Below are 20673 nucleotides of genomic sequence, written 5' to 3' on the forward strand. Positions count from 1 at the left end.
TAAAAAAATGATATTCTCTGTAATTGCTGCGATGAAGATGAAAGACGCGTATATTTAAAATATTACTTCTTCAAGTTTATTCTCAGAAGTGGTATTACCAAATCAAAGGTTCTGAACATTTCTCGAGTATTGCAATTCTTATTACACTGCGTATCAGAACTATTAATGAAATCTACCTTCCCTTTTTCAATTAACAGAAATGCGCAATCACAGACATCTTTAGATTTTTATGCAGCCGCGTTCATTTCACAAATTCAAGAGTGAAACCCAAAGATCTGAACCCGGCAGCCGGATCTCCGGACTCCCAGTCGATTTCTCTCCGGAGTCCACCCCGACTTAATAAGCAGCCGGGCCGCCCTTCTGGACCTGTTCTACGCAGTAGCAGAGCTTTCGCTCCTGCTCACTGGCCTCTACACTGATCCCAGCTCCTCATCCAACTCCCATGGGACGCCAAGCAATCGAGAAGCGCAGAAATCACCTGAACCCAACCGCTACTAAACACCGGGCTGAGCGTCCCCAGCGCCGGCTAGACACGGTCGCAAACCGGAAACCGGAAAACGCGGAAGCTCCCGGCCGTCCTCCCCTCGCCACTACTTACACCGTCCTGCCTAGGAGGCCAACCCTCAGCCCAGACTCATCGAGCGAGGAGGCCGCACCGAGGGGCTTCTCAGGCTCAGGTCCTGCAAAGCCCCGGAGCCGGTCCTAGGTGTCCTTCGCGAATGCCAGACCGGGCGCCTTCACCATCCCAGCAAATCCTGTGCGGGCGTGGGACCGGCGGCGAATCAGTGCCCCGCTGGCTAGGCCGAATGAGCCGAACGCGGAACTAGGGAGCAGGCGGGGGCCGGCGCGGAGCTGTTGCTCAGCAGGCCCGGCCTGGCTTTGGGCCCTGGGCCTTCCAGCCGGGGACTCTGCGCCTGCGCCCGCCCGGCCGCCGCCCGCTCTCCCGGCGCGGCCCTGGTCTTGGCCGTTGCGCGCTGCCTGAGTGTCTGGGCGATCCATGGGCAGCAGCAAGGGCCACGATGACAGATTACGGCGAGGAGCAGCGCAACGAGCTGGAGGCTCTGGAATCCATCTACCCCGACTCCTTCACAGGTGACTTCCGCGGCCGCAAGCCCGCAGCCGCCCGCAGGTGGAGTGGGACGGGCAGGAGCCGCTGCAGCCCTCGGCCTCCTGGGCTGGGGGGGAGAAGGGGACAGCGAGGCCGCGCGGCCACCTCTCCCGCCAGTCTTCTCAAGTTCTTCAGTCACTTACCAGTAACTCAATGACTTTTTCCTTTCTCCGCTTGTTTTCTGAAGTCTAAAAGTCCGGGTGATGCTGGAGAGTGTCAGGCTTGGAGTTGAGATGGGAGCACTTGGGTTTCTGTGTAGCCCATAGCAACCCAAGATTTGATAAAATGTACTGAAAGAATAGGTACTCCAAGTGAGATTAGTTTTTCCCGGAATCGCAAAGGTGTTAGTTTTCACATTTTCACCTTTATTGAGGTAGAAACTGTTTTTCATACAATGGTGTTTTAAAGTTTGTGGGATTCAGAGTGCTGCTCTCAGTAACCAGAATCGGCTTTGAGAGTAGCGTGATCCCCGAAGTTTGTCGGGCTGCTTCTTTAAGAAAATATTCTGGCATTCTGCAGAATGCCTATTGAATGATGTGGCCTAAATTTCTGTTCCGCTGTAGATTCATAGGTTGTTAGACTGGAAGGGATATTAGACATCATCTAGCCTGGGACTCCTCCTGCCACAAGCAAAGTAATGGAGGCTCAGGAAAGGTAAGTGTCTTGCTCTGGTGCCGCCAGCAAGTTAGTGGCAGGGCCGGTACTGAGAGTTAGGTCTGGAATTCTTTCGTGTTCTTTCACCCTCCAGACACGTGGGACAGGGATTCGGCTGCAGCTGAGATGGGGGGGGCAGAAGATTACTTGGTAGGTTGGGCTGATTTAAAATAACGCTAAATTCATTAGGCATAATTTAAAGGAAGAGAATTCTGTATGAAGCCATGCTTCAAATGATTCTGAAAATGCTACAAGAAAACTGTATCAGTGTGACTTCCTTTAGATCTGAGAAGCAGTCAAATAAAGCCAATATGAGTGAGTAGATCCTAGGTTTGTGGATTTACATTCCCCATCCTTTCCTTTGAGTGTTGTCCATCATTGATGGTCAGAATTTATAGTGTAAGTTATGTGACTTTAACCGGTAAACTCCAACCCCTTTCTCCCTTTCATTGTGTAGCTTAGTTTTCTTGGCTCCACCTTTTGACCACTGCTTGCAATGGTAGCAAATTTTGTTCTGCTTTGCCAACAGGCAGATGTCTCTCAGCTACCCCAGTATAGCTCCAGTCCTGTTCATGTTCTCTCTCGCCAGCAGTACATCTGTGCTGTGAGGATGTTAAGGGGATGAGTGAAGAGGGGTTTGAGAGTGTCATTAACTGGGTGAGTGTGTATGGAGTCTGGCTCCCTTCTCCTCTATCCTTGCTTATATGTTGATGTCTAAGTAAAACAGAATATAGGGTCAGTTGTTTGATATATTCTTAGTTATGATGTTTGGTCATTTCCAGCACTTTGGGAATGCATTGGTGTGAACACTCTGTAGGCAGAGTCAAGAAAGCATAGGATGTGCTGTTCTTTTCATTTCTTTGGAGATAAGAGATCCTCACTCATTAAATCCTATGCATATAAGCATTTATAAAAGTGATACATTTTTAACCCTAAAACAATCTTGTAGGTATTTCAAATTGTACCGGGCCCTGACAGCTCTGGTATATGGTATAGTTCAGTATGTGAAATTCTTGTCAGATACACAAGTGCTTGAGGATTCTGAGCCAGGGTAATAAAAGACAGTGTATGACTCTGTTGATGCATTCAAGTATTCTGCAGTATCATTTGAGCTACCTGCCTTAATTCCTGTCAGCATTCCTTATAAGCTTTGCAATAAAATTAAAATGAAATGTCTTGATTTATAGTTCCTAGGGAACTTTGCCTTACTAGTGATTGTGCTCTTTATGAAACCTCTTAGGGGAAAGGCAGAGAGGACTTTGAAATAAAATGTTCCTATATTTGATCTTTTGTAATCTTAAGGATTTTCAAGGTTTGTTGCTTTATAGCCTTCTTTTGTGTATATGATTCCATACTTTCATATTCTCATGCCAAATTTTAAGAAAGAGCTTACTTGTGTCAATTTACCAAGGAACACTAATTGGTAGTTTTCTAACTTTCGAATCACTTTTAATTTTGAGTTGTATTTAACTAGTGGATTTGGTATATACTCAATGCTATTAATAAAAGACGTAGATATATTGTTTTTTTTTTAATGGATGACTGAGTGCTTGACAAAGAAATATTTGTTAAGTACACAAGACACCATGTGGCTGCAGAAGAGGTACAGGCCCATAGACCTAGCCTAACCTTAGAATTAATTGCTTGACTATTTGCAAAGAACTTTTGGTCCACTGTTGCATTTGTTGTGAATTATAACAAATCATAATGCAATTTCTTCTTTTTGCCTATTCTGTAGCTTGATTGCACATTGATCCAACCCTCCTAACAACTAGTCTTCCAAAATATAAATGGATTCTTCTGATACCACATTCTCCTTCAGTAGTGCTTCACTTGACAAGGTCCTGCTAAGGTAGTAGAATTTGGTTATTTCAATTTCTATATCAAAATCTCTGACTGTGGGAAGTTTTGTTGGAACAAAATTTGTTGGCATCAGGTTAACCAAAAGCCAAATTTCCATAATTCTGTTTGCCTTACAAAGAGGGCTACATAATCCTGTATTTGCTATGTCAGTACCTCTAAGTAGCAGCCATCAGCATTTAACAGGTATAGTTGTATCTTAGAGATAGGATAGGAGTCATCTTGTAAAATTAGTTTTTCTAAGACATACTTTTTGAAAGGACAGATACTCCCTAACAACCAAAGGCATTTTGATATGGGCTCTCTGGTTTTTTGTGAAAACTTAAGTTCATTTGTGTATTCCTTTAGTGTTCCTTTTAGCCACTATCTTCATTATCTTTGTTTTTGATAAAATCTTTAATTTTGTCCATTTCACCATCATCTGCCCCCATATCACCTAATGCCTCCTGCCCTTCCATTAGTTCCTTCCACTATGCCCAACAGCATTCATTTTCTCAAAAGTATTTTGATCCACTCATAGTGGTGGAAGTATAGCATCTTTAGTGAAAACTAATCTTTACTTACTGTAACTCACAGTAATACATTGGAATGGGATTAGTCCTTCATCAGAATTTGAGAATCTTCCATTTTTGCAAATCCAATTAAGTAACTTTCCCATCCCTATTTTAGTCACTACCAAACTTTGGAATATTATTCCTTGTTTTCTTTAATTTTTATTTTAGGATTAGGTTCAGTTGTGACAGAGAACCTCATATGGCACTGTTTTTTTAAAAAGGTAAATGCTTTTTGCTTCCGTACATAAAAGAGAGTTTTGGCAGCTGTAGTCCAAGAAATCCTCAGGGACCCATCTTCTAACTTAGCTCTCTGTCATCCCTAAGATGTGGTCTCACTCTCATGGTCAAGGTGGCAGCATTCCCTAACCAGGCAGTAGGACAAATAAAGGGATGACAAAAAGAAGTAGAAGACAGCAGTTTCTTAAGGACATTTCCTAGAAACTGTCAAAGGACATATCTCCTTCCATCTTGTTAGCTGGAACTTAGTTATTTGCTGAGGCCTAGCAGGAAGTGAAACTGGAAAATGTAGTCTTTATTCTGGGTGGTCAATATGCTCAGTTAAAAACTGTATAACTTGAACAAGGGGAGAGTGGATATTGGGGATCTATTATTAATAGCAGTATTTCCCAATATTCTTTTTCTTTTTTGTACCTGGTTCACATTTTTTTTCTATAGCAGCAGGTTGGTGTAGTGCCCTCAGACAAATCATATAACCTCTCCAAGCCTCAGTTTCTATATCTGTTTAATGAGAAAGAATGTTAAGTGTAACTACTTCTTAACTGTTAAACAAACATAACTCTTTACTAGAATTTTACCATCTTAGTTGTTGATATTCCAGTAATATAGTTTCATAATTCCTTATCTTTATCAACTAACAATTTTGATTTCCTCTCCTTCTGCACATGAACATAGCTACACCTTGAAAATGCCATCTCTAAAATTTTGGCCTCTGAAATTCCTCCTTTTGTCCATAACGCTTGTAGCCCTGTAGTTTTTTTTGTTCCTATGTTTTTATTGAACATGCCTCTCATAATTTCTCACAGATTGATAGTTCTTCAGCTTCTTTCTGGTCCATCTTGCCCTCCCTATTCTGTCTGGCTCCCCAGGTCAAGCAGTTCAATGATATTCTTGCTAACATCCCTATGTCCTTTTGGTTTCCTAATTTACTAAATGCTTCTTATATCTACTTTTAGGAGCTCAGTCTATTAATTAAACAGATATTGGTTAAATTTAGGGAGAGGGGCTGTTTTGGAGAACTGAGGGGTGATGAGGAGTGAATGGGACCGGGGGAAGGGTATTCCTGAATGGGGCACAGCATATGCGGAAGCAGGACTCTGAGAGATCAAAATGCATTAAAAGGACAAGTGGTTTGGTATTGCTAGAACATGAAGTGAGAAGTAAGAGTCATGGAAAATGAGACCTGACAAGTAAGCAGGGGCCAGATCACAGAGGGCCTTGTCAGGGATTTAGATATGATCTGACAGGGCAATAGGTCATTGCCCATTTTATCCCTCCATAACTATGCAGAACATACAGTGCACACATTGTAGACACTGCCATGTCAGACCCAGGTCCTGATAGGTGGGGTGGCTTCACAAATAAAATAGGCTTCGGGTTATGCGTGTTTTCTAGTGTGTAGCCTATGACTCCACCCCTTTCTCACCACTGATCCCAACGTATTGTGTATAGATAGAGAACTGCTGCTATAGGTGGGTAATGACGTGGTAAAATCTGCTTGCTGGGAAACTCTATGAGGAGAGACAGTGGGCAGGATGGGGTGGGATGGGAAGAATCATCCTCCTTTTCTTGAAATGTTCCCTTCCCTTGATTTTCATAACACTGTTATCTCTTGAGTTTGTTATTACCTCTTCTGGCCGCTTATTTTAATCTCTGGCAGTTTTACTTCCTCCTACTTTGTTCTTCAAATTGAGGATTCCTTACAGAGTTGGTGTTGACTTCCATCTCTTTCCTGTTACTTTTGTGATGATCTTATGCAGTCTAATGGCCTTAGCTGTGACGTCTCTGTAGTTGATCCCAAATTGAATTAAAGCCCAGCTCTTGTTAGCTCTGTTTGCATATTTGATTGCTTCCAACTGGAAGTACCTGTGTCCTTAAAATACAGCATGTATGAATTTTTATTTTTTTGTATTCCTCATTTGTGTTAGTGGTACCACATTCTCAGCCTGCAAACTCAGTGTCATCACCATCTTAGCTTCCTCCCTATTTTCTGTTATTCCTATTGTTGCCAGCCTAGTTCAGAACTTCATTACTTGTGCCTGGGTCATTGCAATAGTTACCTAGTTTCATCCTACCTCTAGTCTTGTTTCCTTCATTCCATTTTATGTACTGTTGTTAGATTTGTCTTCCTATGTTTAGAAAACAGTTTTGACCATATTATTGTAAAAAAAACTATTGTCCATAATTAAATTTTCAGTATATTTTGAGCTAGTTTTCTTTACCCACACATAAGTCCACCAAACAGAAAAATTTGTAATTTTTTTTTTTTTCTATATTCCTTTAGGTTTCCCACCATTGTGCCCTTGCTTCCATGGTACCCTCAACTACATTCCTCTTCTCTGTCTCTACTGACCAATTTGCCATCTGTGATTTACAGCCTAGCTCAAATGACTTCCTTGGAATTTCTCAGCTGAAAATATGTTTTTCTTTTTAAATGAAGCTCTATAATAGTTTATTCATTTTGGTTGGTTAGTGGCTGCATTGCCGTAGACAAGTTATTTAAAAGCTGTGTGTCTCAGTTTCTAAGTTTATACAATTGGAGTGATACTATATTTGATTGTTTCTAAGGCATATTTTTTACATTTTAACGGACTTATCTTACAATTGATTACATGTCATAGTTTAATTGGCACCCTATTTTTATTTCTTAATGATTTATAAAGTAAGGTGCCATCATACTTGATGGCGTCATAAATATAGTGAAATATAGTAAGAGCATAAAGTCATGGTCTTAGTGCCAGAAGTAAAGGATTTTTATGTAACTGCATAGCATAGCACAGGCACAAAGTGATGCTCAATAAATGTTAGCTGTTATTGTTGGGTATAGGTTACCCCTGACCTATAGCCTCGTAGAGTGCTAGAAAATGATGACAGATTGGAATGTCATTGGGTTAAACCCTTATTTCTACAGTTGCGGAGTTTAATGCATGTAATACATATGCACGATGTGAAATGCTACAGTTTGTCATGAAAGTCACTGAGAATGAAATACATCAACTAGATTTTTACATATACTTGTTAAATAATAGGCAAGGCCAATCATATTATGAAAGCTTTATTATAATGACTTTTCAGTGGCTTTTTCAGCATGGGCTGGACTGCCTGAGACTTATTAAAACATGAGTCCAGTGAGTCTGTCTTTCTGAAACACATTTTAGTAATTATAGGTGTTCATCGTTGGTCCAAGTACCTTAAACTTCAATTAAAATGAAGGCAACTGTCTTGAAAGTATTATTGATAGTATATGTTTATGGCAGCTTCAGAAAGTTCCCAAATAGTAAAAGCTGAATAGTTTCCATGGTGACTTCTTCAGTGATCCATTGCTCTTTCATTTCAGGAAGAGTCTGTGCAGCTGTGGCCAACGTTGACAGGTCCCAGTGCTTCCCAGGCATGGAAGGAGGCATAGGCTTTTCTCATAGGCTTAGCAGCCATCCCTGGTGGCTTGAAATTTCCTTGTTTACTATTCAGATGGTTCTGAATACAAGTTTTTATTTTTTTGTTATTGTTTTTCTCCTTTCATTCCTTTAGCTTAGTTCTTTCATTGAGCCAGTATTGAGTTTCTACATACTGCCTAGGAGCTCTCACAAAGTTGTTACAGTATTCCTGTGGGGAAATAGACAATAAACAGAGCTACAGTACTAGATAGACATTAGGCTATAAAGTGACATATAATGCTTTCTTATTTATATATGTAGAAATGACTTACATGTCTTACATGTTTTAATAAATTGCAAACAGTATGTTTAGATTCATAGCTAATTCATTTTATAATTCTGTGAAAAATGGTAGAAGCTCAGTAAGTATTTGTGAAAGAATAAAGATGATTCCAGAGATGTTGTGGGAGAGAGAGAAAGCAAGAAGACACAAACTAAGAAAACAATATTTACTGTTTGTTTGTCATGGAGATTCTGAGTTAAACCCCAGAATATATAATTATGAAAGTCAGTAATGAGATTAATATTATTCGTATGGGTAGTTTCTTTGTTTGCCATTGCATTTGGGATTTTTAAGAATGAAATTTTTGATGTATAAGTGGAGATTTTGAGTTAAAAGGCAAACTCTTTATTTCATTGTTTTGGTAAAACTCCAAGAGGGTTATGTATTATAAGTCTTTCTAGATTAAAGACAACCCTCAAGTAGAAAGTTGATGGACATTTTATCATTTCAGTGCTCTGTTCAGTCTGTATTTGTGAAATTGGAAATATAGAATAGGGACCAATTTTCAGGACTGGTTAGTGATAATTTGCTAATAAGAAAAAGTATCTGCCTTAGGAAGCATGTTAATAACTTCTCTGTATATTTTCTTGCAGTGTTATCCGAAAATCCACCCAGCTTCACCATTACTGTGACATCTGAAGCTGGAGAAAATGATGAAAGTAAGTGTAATAAAAAATGCTTGCAGTTTTTCTAAGCTTCTCTCTCAGGAATTTCACTCATTCTGTAGCCATTGTGCTGGGCATTGCAAGTGTAGAGGTGCTAAGGTGATGTTATGAATGTAGAACGAATGCTGTGTGTTTCTAATCAGTATTTACTGTGTAAACATGACTCCTAGAGAAAAAGAGAGGAAATCAGTGAGATACAGTCTGGCACATGGAGGCAGAAACCTTAACAGTATAACAGATGGAGAAAAGGTGGGAGATTTTTATTCAAGCAAGACTTTGCGTGCAAATGTATTTCAGTGGCTGTTTGGTATTCCTTTGATTGTTGTTTTTCCATGGCTTTTTTCTCTTTGCACATTTAGATCGTTTACTGGATATTTGCTGTTACAAATGGGGCTAGATATACACCTATCTGCATGTTTTTCTCTCTCTCTTGAAATAAAGTAGCTATAAAACCAATACATTAAAATTAAATAAATTAACTTAAATTTGGCAGGTGTTTGGGGTAAGTGGTATCCAAAGTTTATTTCTGCCTTGAATCCATTTCAGTTAATGAGGTAACTTGATAAAAATGTTATATAAATTAGAATTAACAACTCCATGAATTTTTTTTTCCTGTAAGGCTAGTGAACCAAAATTCTGCAGGAGCAGTCATTAATAACCAATTTTAATGGTATCAGCTGATAACTCGAAATCAGTCTTGTGGAATTGAAAATGAGGGTAGCATTCAGACATTACCAAAATCTGAGTTAAAAGAATGTTGCCAGGTTTAGTGGCTCACACCTGTAATCCTAGCACCTTGAGAGGCCATGGCTGGAGGATTGCTTGAGACTAGGAGCTGGAGACCAGCCTCAGCCACATAGCGAGACCCTGGCTTTACAAAAAATTAGCTGGGTATGGAAACATGCACCTATAGTCTCAGCTACTCAAGAGGCTGAGGCAGGAGGATCTCTTGAGCCCTGGCGTTTGAGGTTGCAGTGAGCTATGATGATCCCACTGTACTCTAGCCTGGGCAACAGAGTGAGATAGATAGATGGATAAAATTTATTTACTACTAAATTGATAACCAATATACTTTTGCAGATAGGTACCTAAAAAAGTTTCTGTAATGCATTAAAGTACTGATTGCTTTCAAACTATTTAAAACTTTCCTTTGTAAAGAAGCCAGTTTGGGCTTCATATGACGGCATTATGGGTTCCAGAATGGTGTGGCAGTGCTCGTTGATAAATAATCCAAAATGTAAATTTTTTTAAGATTACATTGAAATGAAAGTAAAATTTCAAAATTTCTCCTGAACGCTCCCATATTCAGAATAATAGCTTTATTAGGCTCTAATAATAGCTCTGTACACTCAGTATAGTCCCATCATTTCCCATCTGAGACATACCCTCAAAATTATTTCTTTGAAACAAATTCCTAGATCGTACTATTTTTTTCCTGAAAACTCCATTTTAATGAACCAATTAGTAGAAAAGCAGGCAAAGGGCATGGATGTGCAATTTCTAAAGGTGGTAGTATAAATAATCACTAAAAATTTAAAAAAGTTCCCCTAGTAATTAAAAATGCAAGTTAAAATGAAAATATTTCATATCCCACAAATTATTAGTATTAGAGGATAGCACTGTGCTGTTGAGTGTAAATTGATACATGTGTTCAAGAGAGCCATTGGAATCACGAAGCAGGAGACTTAAAAATGTTCATATCCTTTGATGTAATGACTAGTCTATGGGGTATTTATTCTAAGGAAAGTATCATGATACAAATAAAATACACACAAGGGTGTTCATAATATCATTGTTTCTATGTTAACTAATAAATGATAGAATGCTTAGAAAGTGAAATATGCTTGTATTGAATGTTTAAGGACTTGGACAGGTACTCATATTTTTTTTGAGATTTTATATTTATGTATGACTATGTGCATTTTAAACAAAATTTTATCCATCTATCTATAGATGAACTTTACTTAAAATGTAAATATATGCAGAGAAAAATACTTTAATGTATACTTTAAAAATATTTTTAAGATATTTAAAACATACCAAAATGGAAACAGTGATCCCTTACTGGTGATGGGATTATTTGTGAATTTGTTTTTTCCTTATTTTATGACTAAATTTTCTCTAATGAGTGTCTAGTACTTATAGTAGTATCATTAAATATTATTTTTTAACAAACTCATTTTTTTAAAAGTTAAATTTATTTTATTATACCTGCATGGTGAAATTCGGTTTGCAGCTTTATAAACAGCGTTAAAGAATATTCTCAGGATATGATACACATGAAACAAATAAATTATAAAGCTCCATTAACAGCAAAGAGGAGAAAACTAATATGCCATAATGATGAACTTTATTTATTTTGATTTACTTTTTAATTTCTTTGAGGTGAGAACATTTAGTATTTCTTTGCGATTTTTAAGTATACGTTATTATTAACTACAGTCACCATGCTATACAATAGATCTCCAGAATTTATCCTGTCTGAAAATTTGTATCCTATAACAAGTATCTTCCCATCTCTGGTATCAGTTGTAAAGTCTCCTCTTTCATTTAAAATTTTATTTATTTTAGTCTTCTCTCTTTTTTCTTAGTCTAGCTAAGTTTTATTGATATTTTCTGTTGATTTTCTAATCCCTATTTCATTTATTTCTGCTCTGATCTTTATTATTTCCTTCTTTCTGCTGATTTTATGCCTAGTTTTTCTTCTTTTTCTAGTTTCTTGAATGTAGTATTAACGTTGTTTGATATCATTCTTCTTTTTTGATATAGGCATTTATTGCTGTTAACTTCCTTGTTAGAACTGCTTTTGCTACAACCCTTAAGTTTTGAGATGTTCTGATTTTATTTTCATTTGTCTCAAGATATTTTTTGAATTCCTTTTTAATTTCATCTTTGAGTCATTGGTTGTTTAAGGACTGAGAGGTAGGGGAAATGGGATGTTGGCCAAAGGGTACAAGATTCAGTTATGTGGTACAAATAAGTTTGGATATCTATTGGTGACTATAGTTAATAATACTGTATTGTATACTTGAAATTTGCTAAGAGAGATGACCTTAAGCATTCTCACCACACACGCACATATACATATACGCATATTATAACTATGTGAGGTGATGGTTATGTTAATTAGCTTGATTGTGGTAATCATTTCACAATATATGCGTATCAAAACATCACATTGTGGTGGGGCGGTGGCTCATGCCTGTCATCCTAGCACTCTGGGAGGCCGAGGCGGGTAGATCCTTTGAGCTCAGGAGTTCGAGACCAGCCTGAGCAAGAGCGAGACCCTGTCTCTACTAAAAATAGAAAGAAATTATATGGACAACTGAAAATATATATAGAAAAAATTAGCTGGGCATGGTGGCGCACCCCTGTAGTCCCAGCTACTTGCGAGGCTGAGGCAGGAGGATCACTTGAGCCCAGGTATTTGAGGTTGCTGTGAGCTAGGCTGATGCCATGACACTCTAGCCTCTAGCCTGGGCAACAGAGTGAGACTGTCTCAAAAAATAAAAAATAAATAAAAATAAAAAAAACCACATCACATTGTACATCTTAAATATATACAGTTTTTGTTTGTCAAGTATAGCTCAAGAGAGCTAGAAAAAAAAATAAAAATAAAAAAACTTCATGTTCTAGCAATAAAATTAGAAATGTTCTAATAAAGGATGAAAGAAAAATGCCAGAAGACACTATATTTTTTACTAACTTCTATTTAATCTTTTGGATTTATTAACTCATAAAATTCTTTGTTGACATTATAACGCAGAAATTAAAATATCAAACCTGCAAATATTAAGTACTTTTTTTCCCTTCCCATGAAGACCAATATAGATTTGAGTTACTTTATTTAAAGTAACTCAGTAGATTTTAATAATTAAAATGTGAGTTACAAGAAAGGTGAGCTTTAGGCAGAGGATCACTGTGAGTAATAAAAAGTTTAAATAGAAAATGTGTAGCACTGCTGTTTAGTTGCAAACTGCCTGGTGGCGTTGAGAACTCACAGGGCAAGGCTGCAGAGAGGCACCTTGCACTGATGTGCCAGTAAGAGTTTCACTCCTGTACAAGTGTCAGATCTATAAATTGTCACAGGCCAAGAGAGTGAGTGAGAATGTATAGATGAATTAGGTTAAATGTTTCCCAGATAAACTCTTAAATTGTCCAAGTCAAAACTGTCATCCAGCCACCAGTTAGCCCTGCTGACACTGTGTAGATACAAATACAGGTTCCAAGGCCATAGCCAGAGATCTTCTGCAGGTGGGAGCTCACTCTGGTGGAGGCTAAAAAATGAGCCTACGTTACTAATTTTTTTATGTGTTATATTCAGTGTCTTTTGTTTATCTCCGGGAAGGTTTTAAAAAGAGTTGCTTTAATTTATCCTCTTTCACAGGCATTCAGTATGGTAAAATACCAATAATGGTAAATGTATTTCATGAGTAAGAATTGATTTTTGTTATTCCCATGATTTGTTTCACATATCTCTTTGTGGTAGGTGTTGTTTATATTAGTGATTATCTATCTGGTCTCTTAGTAACCTTAGTTTTCTTTGTAGGCATATCTATTGTGCTGCTTTTCACTGATTCAACAGATACCTACCTTTTTACTTTTAAGGTATTCACATCAAACTCTTACCTTGTGTTTCAGCTGTCCAGACTACCCTCAAGTTTACATATAGTGAAAAATACCCAGATGAAGCTCCCCTTTATGAAATATTCTCCCAGGAAAATCTAGAAGATAATGATGTCTCAGACATTTTAAAATTATTAGCATTACAGGTAAGGCAATAATAGTTTTATGTTTTATAGTGGCATTTATTGGCCTTAAATATTTATACATTAATTTTAAGAGTTAGAAAATGCTATTAAATGTGTAAACATTACATTGACAAGCAGAATTCATGATACATAATCGAAAAGCATCTTTATTTTTGTTTACCACTGTCCCCTAAAATTTGAGTAATATTAATAGAAGTTGCCCCAGTGCTCCTGCTTGAAACTCAGTCAGCTCCATGACTTTTCTGCTCGCTCTTAAGTGATAAAAAGTCCAACAGGTACTTTAAGTTGTAAACACAGTTTTGATTTGGTTCTTAGAATGCCTAGTCCCATGTGTAGCCAAAAATTTCAACTTTTAGAAAAATGAAAACTCTTACCCCCTCTGACCCATTACAGGCTAGCTGCCTGCAGTCTGGGAAGATGACTAGTGACTGATTCTCCCCCACCCCCCATCTCTTCTCTTCCCTAAGTTTACAAATAACAGTGGTTTATGACCTGCCGTTCCGCGGGGGGACGGTTGTGTGGAAGAAAAAAGTGTATTTTGGAAAGTTCTTACTGGCCTAGTTCTATTGTGGGATGGGCTACACACAGTTCGGGCTTGGCAGGTATTGAAAGTTTACTCATGCTTGGATAGAGAGTTTTCATGGGTTCTTCAGAGTAGAGAGTAGGGAGAGCAAGTAAAATTCTTACTCCACCGTCTTAAAATCAGAAATCCTAGCTTTGTTTGTTTTATGAAGAATTAACAGAAAGCGTATCTTCACCTTAGATGTGACTTGGATATTTTAAGGACCAATGGTTCCCTGAGTGCTGATGTTATAAAAATACCTGGAACTGTTAGAGAATGAGGAGTGAAAGAATATATAATATATCAGACCGGAATTTTTCCTGTTCCTGGGCCTGTTTAATCTGTTACCCAGCATGAAATTATGCTAATTCTGACATTATTTGGCTTAACATGTTTCATTTTAAAACATTGCAGAGAACCTAGGATGATTATGCTATATTCAGTTAGTCATACATTAGTGTATTAATTGTTCAATCTAAGTGAATTTTTCCATGTTAGTATTAATTTCTTTATCTCTTCTTTGAAAAAGGCACTTTTGATTTCTTTGACTCCTGCCTGAGATCAGATTTGTTGAGAGAATATTTGTGCTTTTTCTCCAAAAATAGTTGTATTCATTTTCAGGTATCAAAATAATAAATTCATATTACAGAAAGTCAGAAAATACAAAAAATCATGAAGGAGAGAATAAAAATTACTCTTTATCCCACCAACCAGGTATAATTGTCTACTAACATTTTGGTGTGATATAGTGTCAGATTTGTTTTCTTACATGTATATACATAGTCTTCTTCTCCCACCCCAAGCTAGATAATTTTAAACATAATGTTTTATAACTTCCTCTTTTCACCTAACAACATATGTGGGCATCTTTCTATTTCATATAAGCGTATATACATGAATCATTATTTTTGATAACTGGATAGAATTTCGTTGCATATGTAATTACACATCTTTTTAAAAATAACTTACAGGTGTTTCTCATTTTTGCCTGACTTAATGTGTAAGTCTTTTTGTAGTCCTAAGAGCAGGTTCTCCATTGTATTCTTAGTGCCCGGCATGTATTAGACACTCAAATGTTTGTTGAATAAATGAAAAGAATTAATTACTGATGAGTATACTAGTCCAATGTTTTCTAGAAGTAGGATTGCTGGTATAAAGGGTATGCATACTTAAGAATTTCATACATATTGCCAAATTGGCCTTCCTAACGGTTTGGCCAATTTATGATCTCACTATAGCCATTGAGCTGTTTTCCCACATTTGCTAGCATTAGATATTTTCATTTAGGAATAAAATGATGACAAGATGGAAATTTTATATAGTTATACTTTGCATTTCTTTAGATACTAGTGACATGGAACTAGTATGACTTCTGAGTTATCTAGTTTCCATGTGAATGATTTTTTTTTTGCTTTTCTGTGAGAATTTTTTAACTTTTATAAAAGATATCCTGCTGGGATTTGTTATTGAAATGTGTTGAGCAGTTGAGCATTAGGTTAAGTGACCAAGACAGACACCATCCTGGTCTCAGATTTTATACTCTGATGAGGAATGTGGACTAGCAAACTAGAAATCATTGTTTTATGTGAAAAATGCTGTGATGGGTTAAGTATAGGATTGTGGGTCTACATAGCCTTGTAGTTCTGGAGAAAATTCCAAGAGGATCTGAGACCTGGAGGAAGAGTTTGGTAGGAAATAAAGGGAATAGAAGAACTTCAGGGCAAAGGAACAAGAGAGGAACAAGCTTGTTAAATTAAAGGGCATTGAGGTGGGAGAAGGGGGTGGGGGGAGAAAGAGATTATTTCTCCTGGAACTTCCAGTCATACGAAATTAGTTAAACTTAGAATTTGAAATTGGTGGTGTTAAGTGGTGGAACTAAAAAGAGGTTACTTTCTTCTTTAGAAGGGTCTTCCAAATTGTTTTAAAATTATAGACTTGGTCCTGATTGGTTTGGGAAGCTATTAAGGCGTTTTAAGCAAGAGACTGACTAGATTAGTTTTATGGTGCTTCAGCTTATAAATTAGATTAGTTTTCTCTGCCTGTGTGTGTTTATTGAGTAGTCAGGGGAGATTGATGTTACTGGGGACAAGATCATAGGTTTTAAAAAGATAGTTTCTTGTAGTATTCAAGCTGAAAATGATGGTATCCTGGGCTAGGGTAAAAGCAGTGTTGATAGAGAACAGTGGGCAGACATTTACAAATAGATAAGAGACAGTGATGGAGCTTATGGGGTGGGGTGTTCAGACTGGGTGGATGGTGGTGTGATTTGTGGAGACTGAGGATCCAGGAATAGGTTTTGTGGAGAAGATGATGTTTCAGTGTTGAGGTGACTGCAGGATATCAAATTACTGTAGGCAGTTTTAATATGTGTCTGGAACTCAGGAGAGGCTTGTTTAGTCATAGAGTTAGGATGGTTAGCACAGAGACACTACAGAGAAGCCCCACTGAGTTGGATTACAGGCTAGTACTCATGGAGGGCCCAGGAGATGCAGTACTCACTCAAATGCTGCTGAGGCCAGCCCTGTCAAAAAAATACTTGGTAATCTCTGCTGCTAGGACTGGCTAGTATATTTTGAAATTACTTTTTTGCCTACTTTATTGAAAGTCTGTCTTGTTTCTGCAGAGAAACAAGGTACTTTGTTTTATTTTATTCTGCCTTCAAATGACAAACTTCAAATAGCCTTTGAGTTTTATCCCTTCTATGAGTTGGCAATGCTTTTACGTTTGTTTTTAAACCATTTCAAGTCTAAAGAAAAAAAGGTAGATAAATTACAAATGTACCTACATTTTTTATTATTATAATAGAAAATCACTCTGGCCTCAAAATTCAATGCATTGTCATAGCTCTTAAAATACTCAAAAAGATAAGTCACCAATATCTGCGGCAATTAAAGATAACTCAGAAAGAACAAAAATAATGAAAACATGCTGGAGAAATGATGGTACTAGTTACTATAGGAAAGGTTTTTCTGAATTCTACCTGTATTTATAATTATTAAACAGAATTTTGTGAAATACAATACCTGTTTTAGGTTGAATATGGCAAATATACATGATTTTTTGAGTAAGATTATTTATATCTATGTTCATTTTAATAATCATGGAAGTATATGAACATATGATATAACTGAATTAGTAATCATGTTATAAATGTGTGGATTTTTATTTTTCTGAGAAGTATGTTTCTTTTTTTTGTTACATAGGCTGAAGAAAATCTTGGTATGGTGATGATTTTTACTCTAGTAACAGCTGTGCAAGAAAAATTAAATGAAATAGTAGATCAGATAAAAACTAGAAGAGAGGAAGAAAAGAAACAAAAAGAAAAAGAAGCAGAAGAAGCTGAAAAGGTATGTTTAAAAGCCTTGTGTTTGTTAATTATTCTTTAAATCTGTTGTTGGTTGGTTGGTTGGTTGGTTGGGTTTATTTTTGTCAATTTCAGTAATTTTTTTTTTTAAATCGCAAAAGTAAATGAAAGTAAATTTTAGTAAAGTTTTACTAAGAATAAAATTTTGCAAGTCCTTCATTTGGTTGATGGAACAGCATGAGAAATGAGTGATAATCAGTAAAGGTTAGTAAATCTATGCAGATAAGACCAAGAAATATAAATGATTTCACCTATGGGATAGACTTTAGGATTATAAAGCACCTACTACAATGATTTATAAATGTAAGAAACCCTCAAATTCTGAAGTGATGTGATAAAGCTATAATTTAGTATTACAAATTGATATGTATTCAAAACATATTCGTACTGACAGCAGCAACTTCTTAACAATAAATAGCTATAGTGCATACTGTGAATATATTGCATATTACCTTTGTTTTTTTGTATAACAGTCAAAAACAGACTTTTCCAGAGTAGACTGCTAAAACCAGGGAGCAGGCAGAAATCAGATTAAATATTAATATTTCAAAATTTCAAACATTCATTTTTTTGTATTTTTTTCTTACAAGGAGTTGTATGTATTTGTTTAGATGATATCCTTAGTCTTTATTTCTTAAACTGCTGCCTCATTTATCTAATGACTTACGTCTTTTTTATTTTCTAAGAAATTATTCCATGGCACTCCTGTTACAATTGAGAATTTCTTAAATTGGAAGGCCAAGTTTGATGCAGAACTCTTGGAAATTAAAAAGAAACGGATGAAAGAAGAAGAACAAGCAGGAAAAAATAAATTAAGTGGTATGATTCCCACCCCTATTCCAGTTCCTCCCAAACCCTCATTTCTTATATAGCATGAATATCATTTGGACAGATACCTATACGAAAATAATATACTTAGGCATCTAGGACAAAAAGAGAAGACATATCTACATGATAATCTTTTTTCACGTACAGTTTACTTCTATGACATTTTTGATGTAAATGTTATAATTGATAAACTCTCAGATACAGGAACATTCAGGGTTACAAGTTTTACAAGTGGTAGAGTCAAAACATTTGTTTTTCTAGGACTCTAAGGCAGACTAGGTCTTCATTTGCTCCATTTTATGTATTTCATATGCCTCTTAGCTACTGAGTGGGTTCATCAGTTTATTGAAATTCACAGAAAAACAGGTTTTTAGACTTGTTTTCTTAGATTATCACATTTTTTTAAAGAGTTGTAGGGAAGGTGCAGGATACCATGCCATTTGAATTAAATGTACTTATTTCTTTTAGGGAAACAGTTATTTGAAACAGATCATAATCTTGACACATCTGATATCCAGTTCTTGGAGGATGGTAAGATACTATTAGAATTCCACATGTATATAATGTGCTGACTTTAATTTTAAACCATGAAAATCAGAGTGATAACTTTATTTATAAATTTTCTCTCCCAAGGCTGTTAAAAAATACATTTTGAAGAATAAATTCCAACGGTTGATCAATTTATACGTTTGGAATGAATGTTATAATTCTATAGCAACATATTTTTAAAATTTATGATAGCTTAAGGAGTATCAAAGATAGCAATAGACAGACAGTGATGGTCACACTAGCCTGGGGGTGGGAAACCTTTTCATGTTGGAAGGCTGCATTCAAGAAACTTCAATTAGTCATACTTAAAAATGTACATTATTTTGTAAAAATCTAACTACTATGTACTAAATAATTTCAAAAAGTGAAAACTATTTGTTAATTTTAAAGTTAACCTTTTAATGATTTTGTTGTGTCTGCTTTTTGTTGGAAAGCATTGTTTAAAGGGGGAACTGGGTAAGAGTGAAGATCAAGTTAAATCTATCAATTAAATAACAAGTATAGTTGAGCTTTAATGATGTGCTTATCTGGCACTATTGGAAGAGATAACTCCTGGTACAGGTCCCGTGGTCAGTGACAATCAATTTTGTATAACCAGGGCAACATATTATCATTGTTTTCAACTTACAACATGCCACAATAAAAGTAATTAATTCTAGTAAAGCTTTTCTTTTTAATAACTGGATTTTTAAACTATGAACTGCAGATCTGAAGCTGTCAGTCTCTAGTGACTAAAACAGATCATTGTTAAGATTTGCAGTAGTAGTCTGGGATTTTGTTACTTGTATCTCACATGCAGATTTAGAAGTTTCTGTTTGGTACCGCTAATGAGTTTTATCTTTTATTCCTGAGTATAAGACTGAAGGTAAAATTTTTTGCCTCTTGCAGCTGGAAACAATGTGGAGGTAGATGAGTCTTTGTTCCAGGAAATGGATGACTTGGAGCTGGAGGATGATGAGGATGATCCAGACTACAATCCTGCTGACCCAGGGAGTGACTCAACCGACTAATGGACTGTCCCCATCTGCAGAGAGGCTTGATTGCCACAGCATCTGTGGCTATGCTCAGAGGGTTTTGATTTTCCTTTCTTTTTTTCTAAGAAAAAATAATTTTCAGGAGAATATTCTTCTGATAGCTTTCATCATTGAACTTAATAAACTGACCTTAAAATTTCAAATATAAAATGTTCAATTCCTCTTACTGGTGAACGGAAGGTTGTATATTTTAAAATCATTTAGTTTTTGGAGAGAGATCCTGCTTGTAACACCAAGACTTAAAGGTAGGCTGCTACTGTGCACATGTTGGGTTTATACATGAGGTATTGGAATGACTTTGAATTTCTATGCTGGAGACAGTGGCTACTTTCAGATTCCGAGTGCTGTCACTCATATAAAGTAGGAAAAGACTGAGGTGAATAGAACATAAAGCTTCTGGATTCTCACTTCCAGGCACAATAACTTTAAGTTTTAACAAAATCAGAAGCTAATATTTTGTTCAGAAATAAAATGGACTTTATCTTTGTCTTAGTCCATTTTATGTTGTTACAAAGGAATACTTAAGGCTTGTAATTTATAAAGAAAAAGGTTAAAAGGTTTATTTGGCTTACTATTCTGGATGGATCTGGTAAGGGCCTCGTGGTGAAGGGGCAGAGGGGAGCTGCATGTGCAGATCCCATGGTGAGAAAAGAAGTGGGGAGGGAGGTACAGGCTTTTTTTTTTTTTTTTCCAAATCCTTCTCTGGTGGGAACTAATAGAGTGAGAACTCACTCACCCCCCAGGGAGGAGAACATTAATCTGTTTATGA

The 20673-nt window shown here is 36.6% G+C and overlaps 1 protein-coding gene across 3 annotated transcripts; it reads left to right on the forward strand.

Annotated features, from left to right (window-relative positions):
• The first annotated feature begins 785 nt into the window (after positions 1–785).
• On the forward strand, positions 786–20054 carry RWDD1 (RWD domain containing 1). 3 transcript variants are annotated; one of them, XM_045544236.1, is made up of 8 exons: positions 1003–1092; positions 3501–3614; positions 8724–8789; positions 13437–13567; positions 17333–17476; positions 18180–18312; positions 18790–18852; positions 19759–20054. In XM_045544236.1, the coding sequence occupies exons 5-8, from the start codon at positions 17351–17353 to the stop codon at positions 19878–19880; spliced, it is 444 nt and encodes a 147-aa protein (XP_045400192.1). In that variant the 5' UTR covers positions 1003–1092; positions 3501–3614; positions 8724–8789; positions 13437–13567; positions 17333–17350; the 3' UTR covers positions 19881–20054. The 3 variants fall into 3 exon arrangements, with proteins under 3 accessions (XP_045400190.1, XP_045400192.1, XP_045400191.1); XM_045544235.1 differs by lacking the exon at positions 1003–1092 and adding an exon at positions 2308–2419; XM_045544234.1 differs by lacking the exon at positions 3501–3614 and having other exon boundaries at positions 786–1092.
• Positions 20055–20673: the final 619 nt, after the last annotated feature.

This window comes from Lemur catta, chromosome 2, assembly GCF_020740605.2.
Source record: "Lemur catta isolate mLemCat1 chromosome 2, mLemCat1.pri, whole genome shotgun sequence".
Lineage (NCBI taxonomy): Eukaryota > Metazoa > Chordata > Mammalia > Primates > Lemuridae > Lemur > Lemur catta.

What these genes read in the sequence shown, in the direction of transcription:
- RWDD1 (XM_045544234.1), top strand. Translation starts at nt 1,020, where the DNA reads ATGACAGATTACGGCGAGGAGCAGCGCAACGAGCTGGAGGCTCTGGAA. An exon ending in CTACCCCGACTCCTTCACAG is followed by an intron (nt 1,093 to 8,723) that starts GTGACTTCCGCG and finishes ATTTTCTTGCAG; the next exon opens with TGTTATCCGAAAATCCACCC. An exon ending in AGCTGGAGAAAATGATGAAA is followed by an intron (nt 8,790 to 13,436) that starts GTAAGTGTAATA and finishes CTTGTGTTTCAG; the next exon opens with CTGTCCAGACTACCCTCAAG.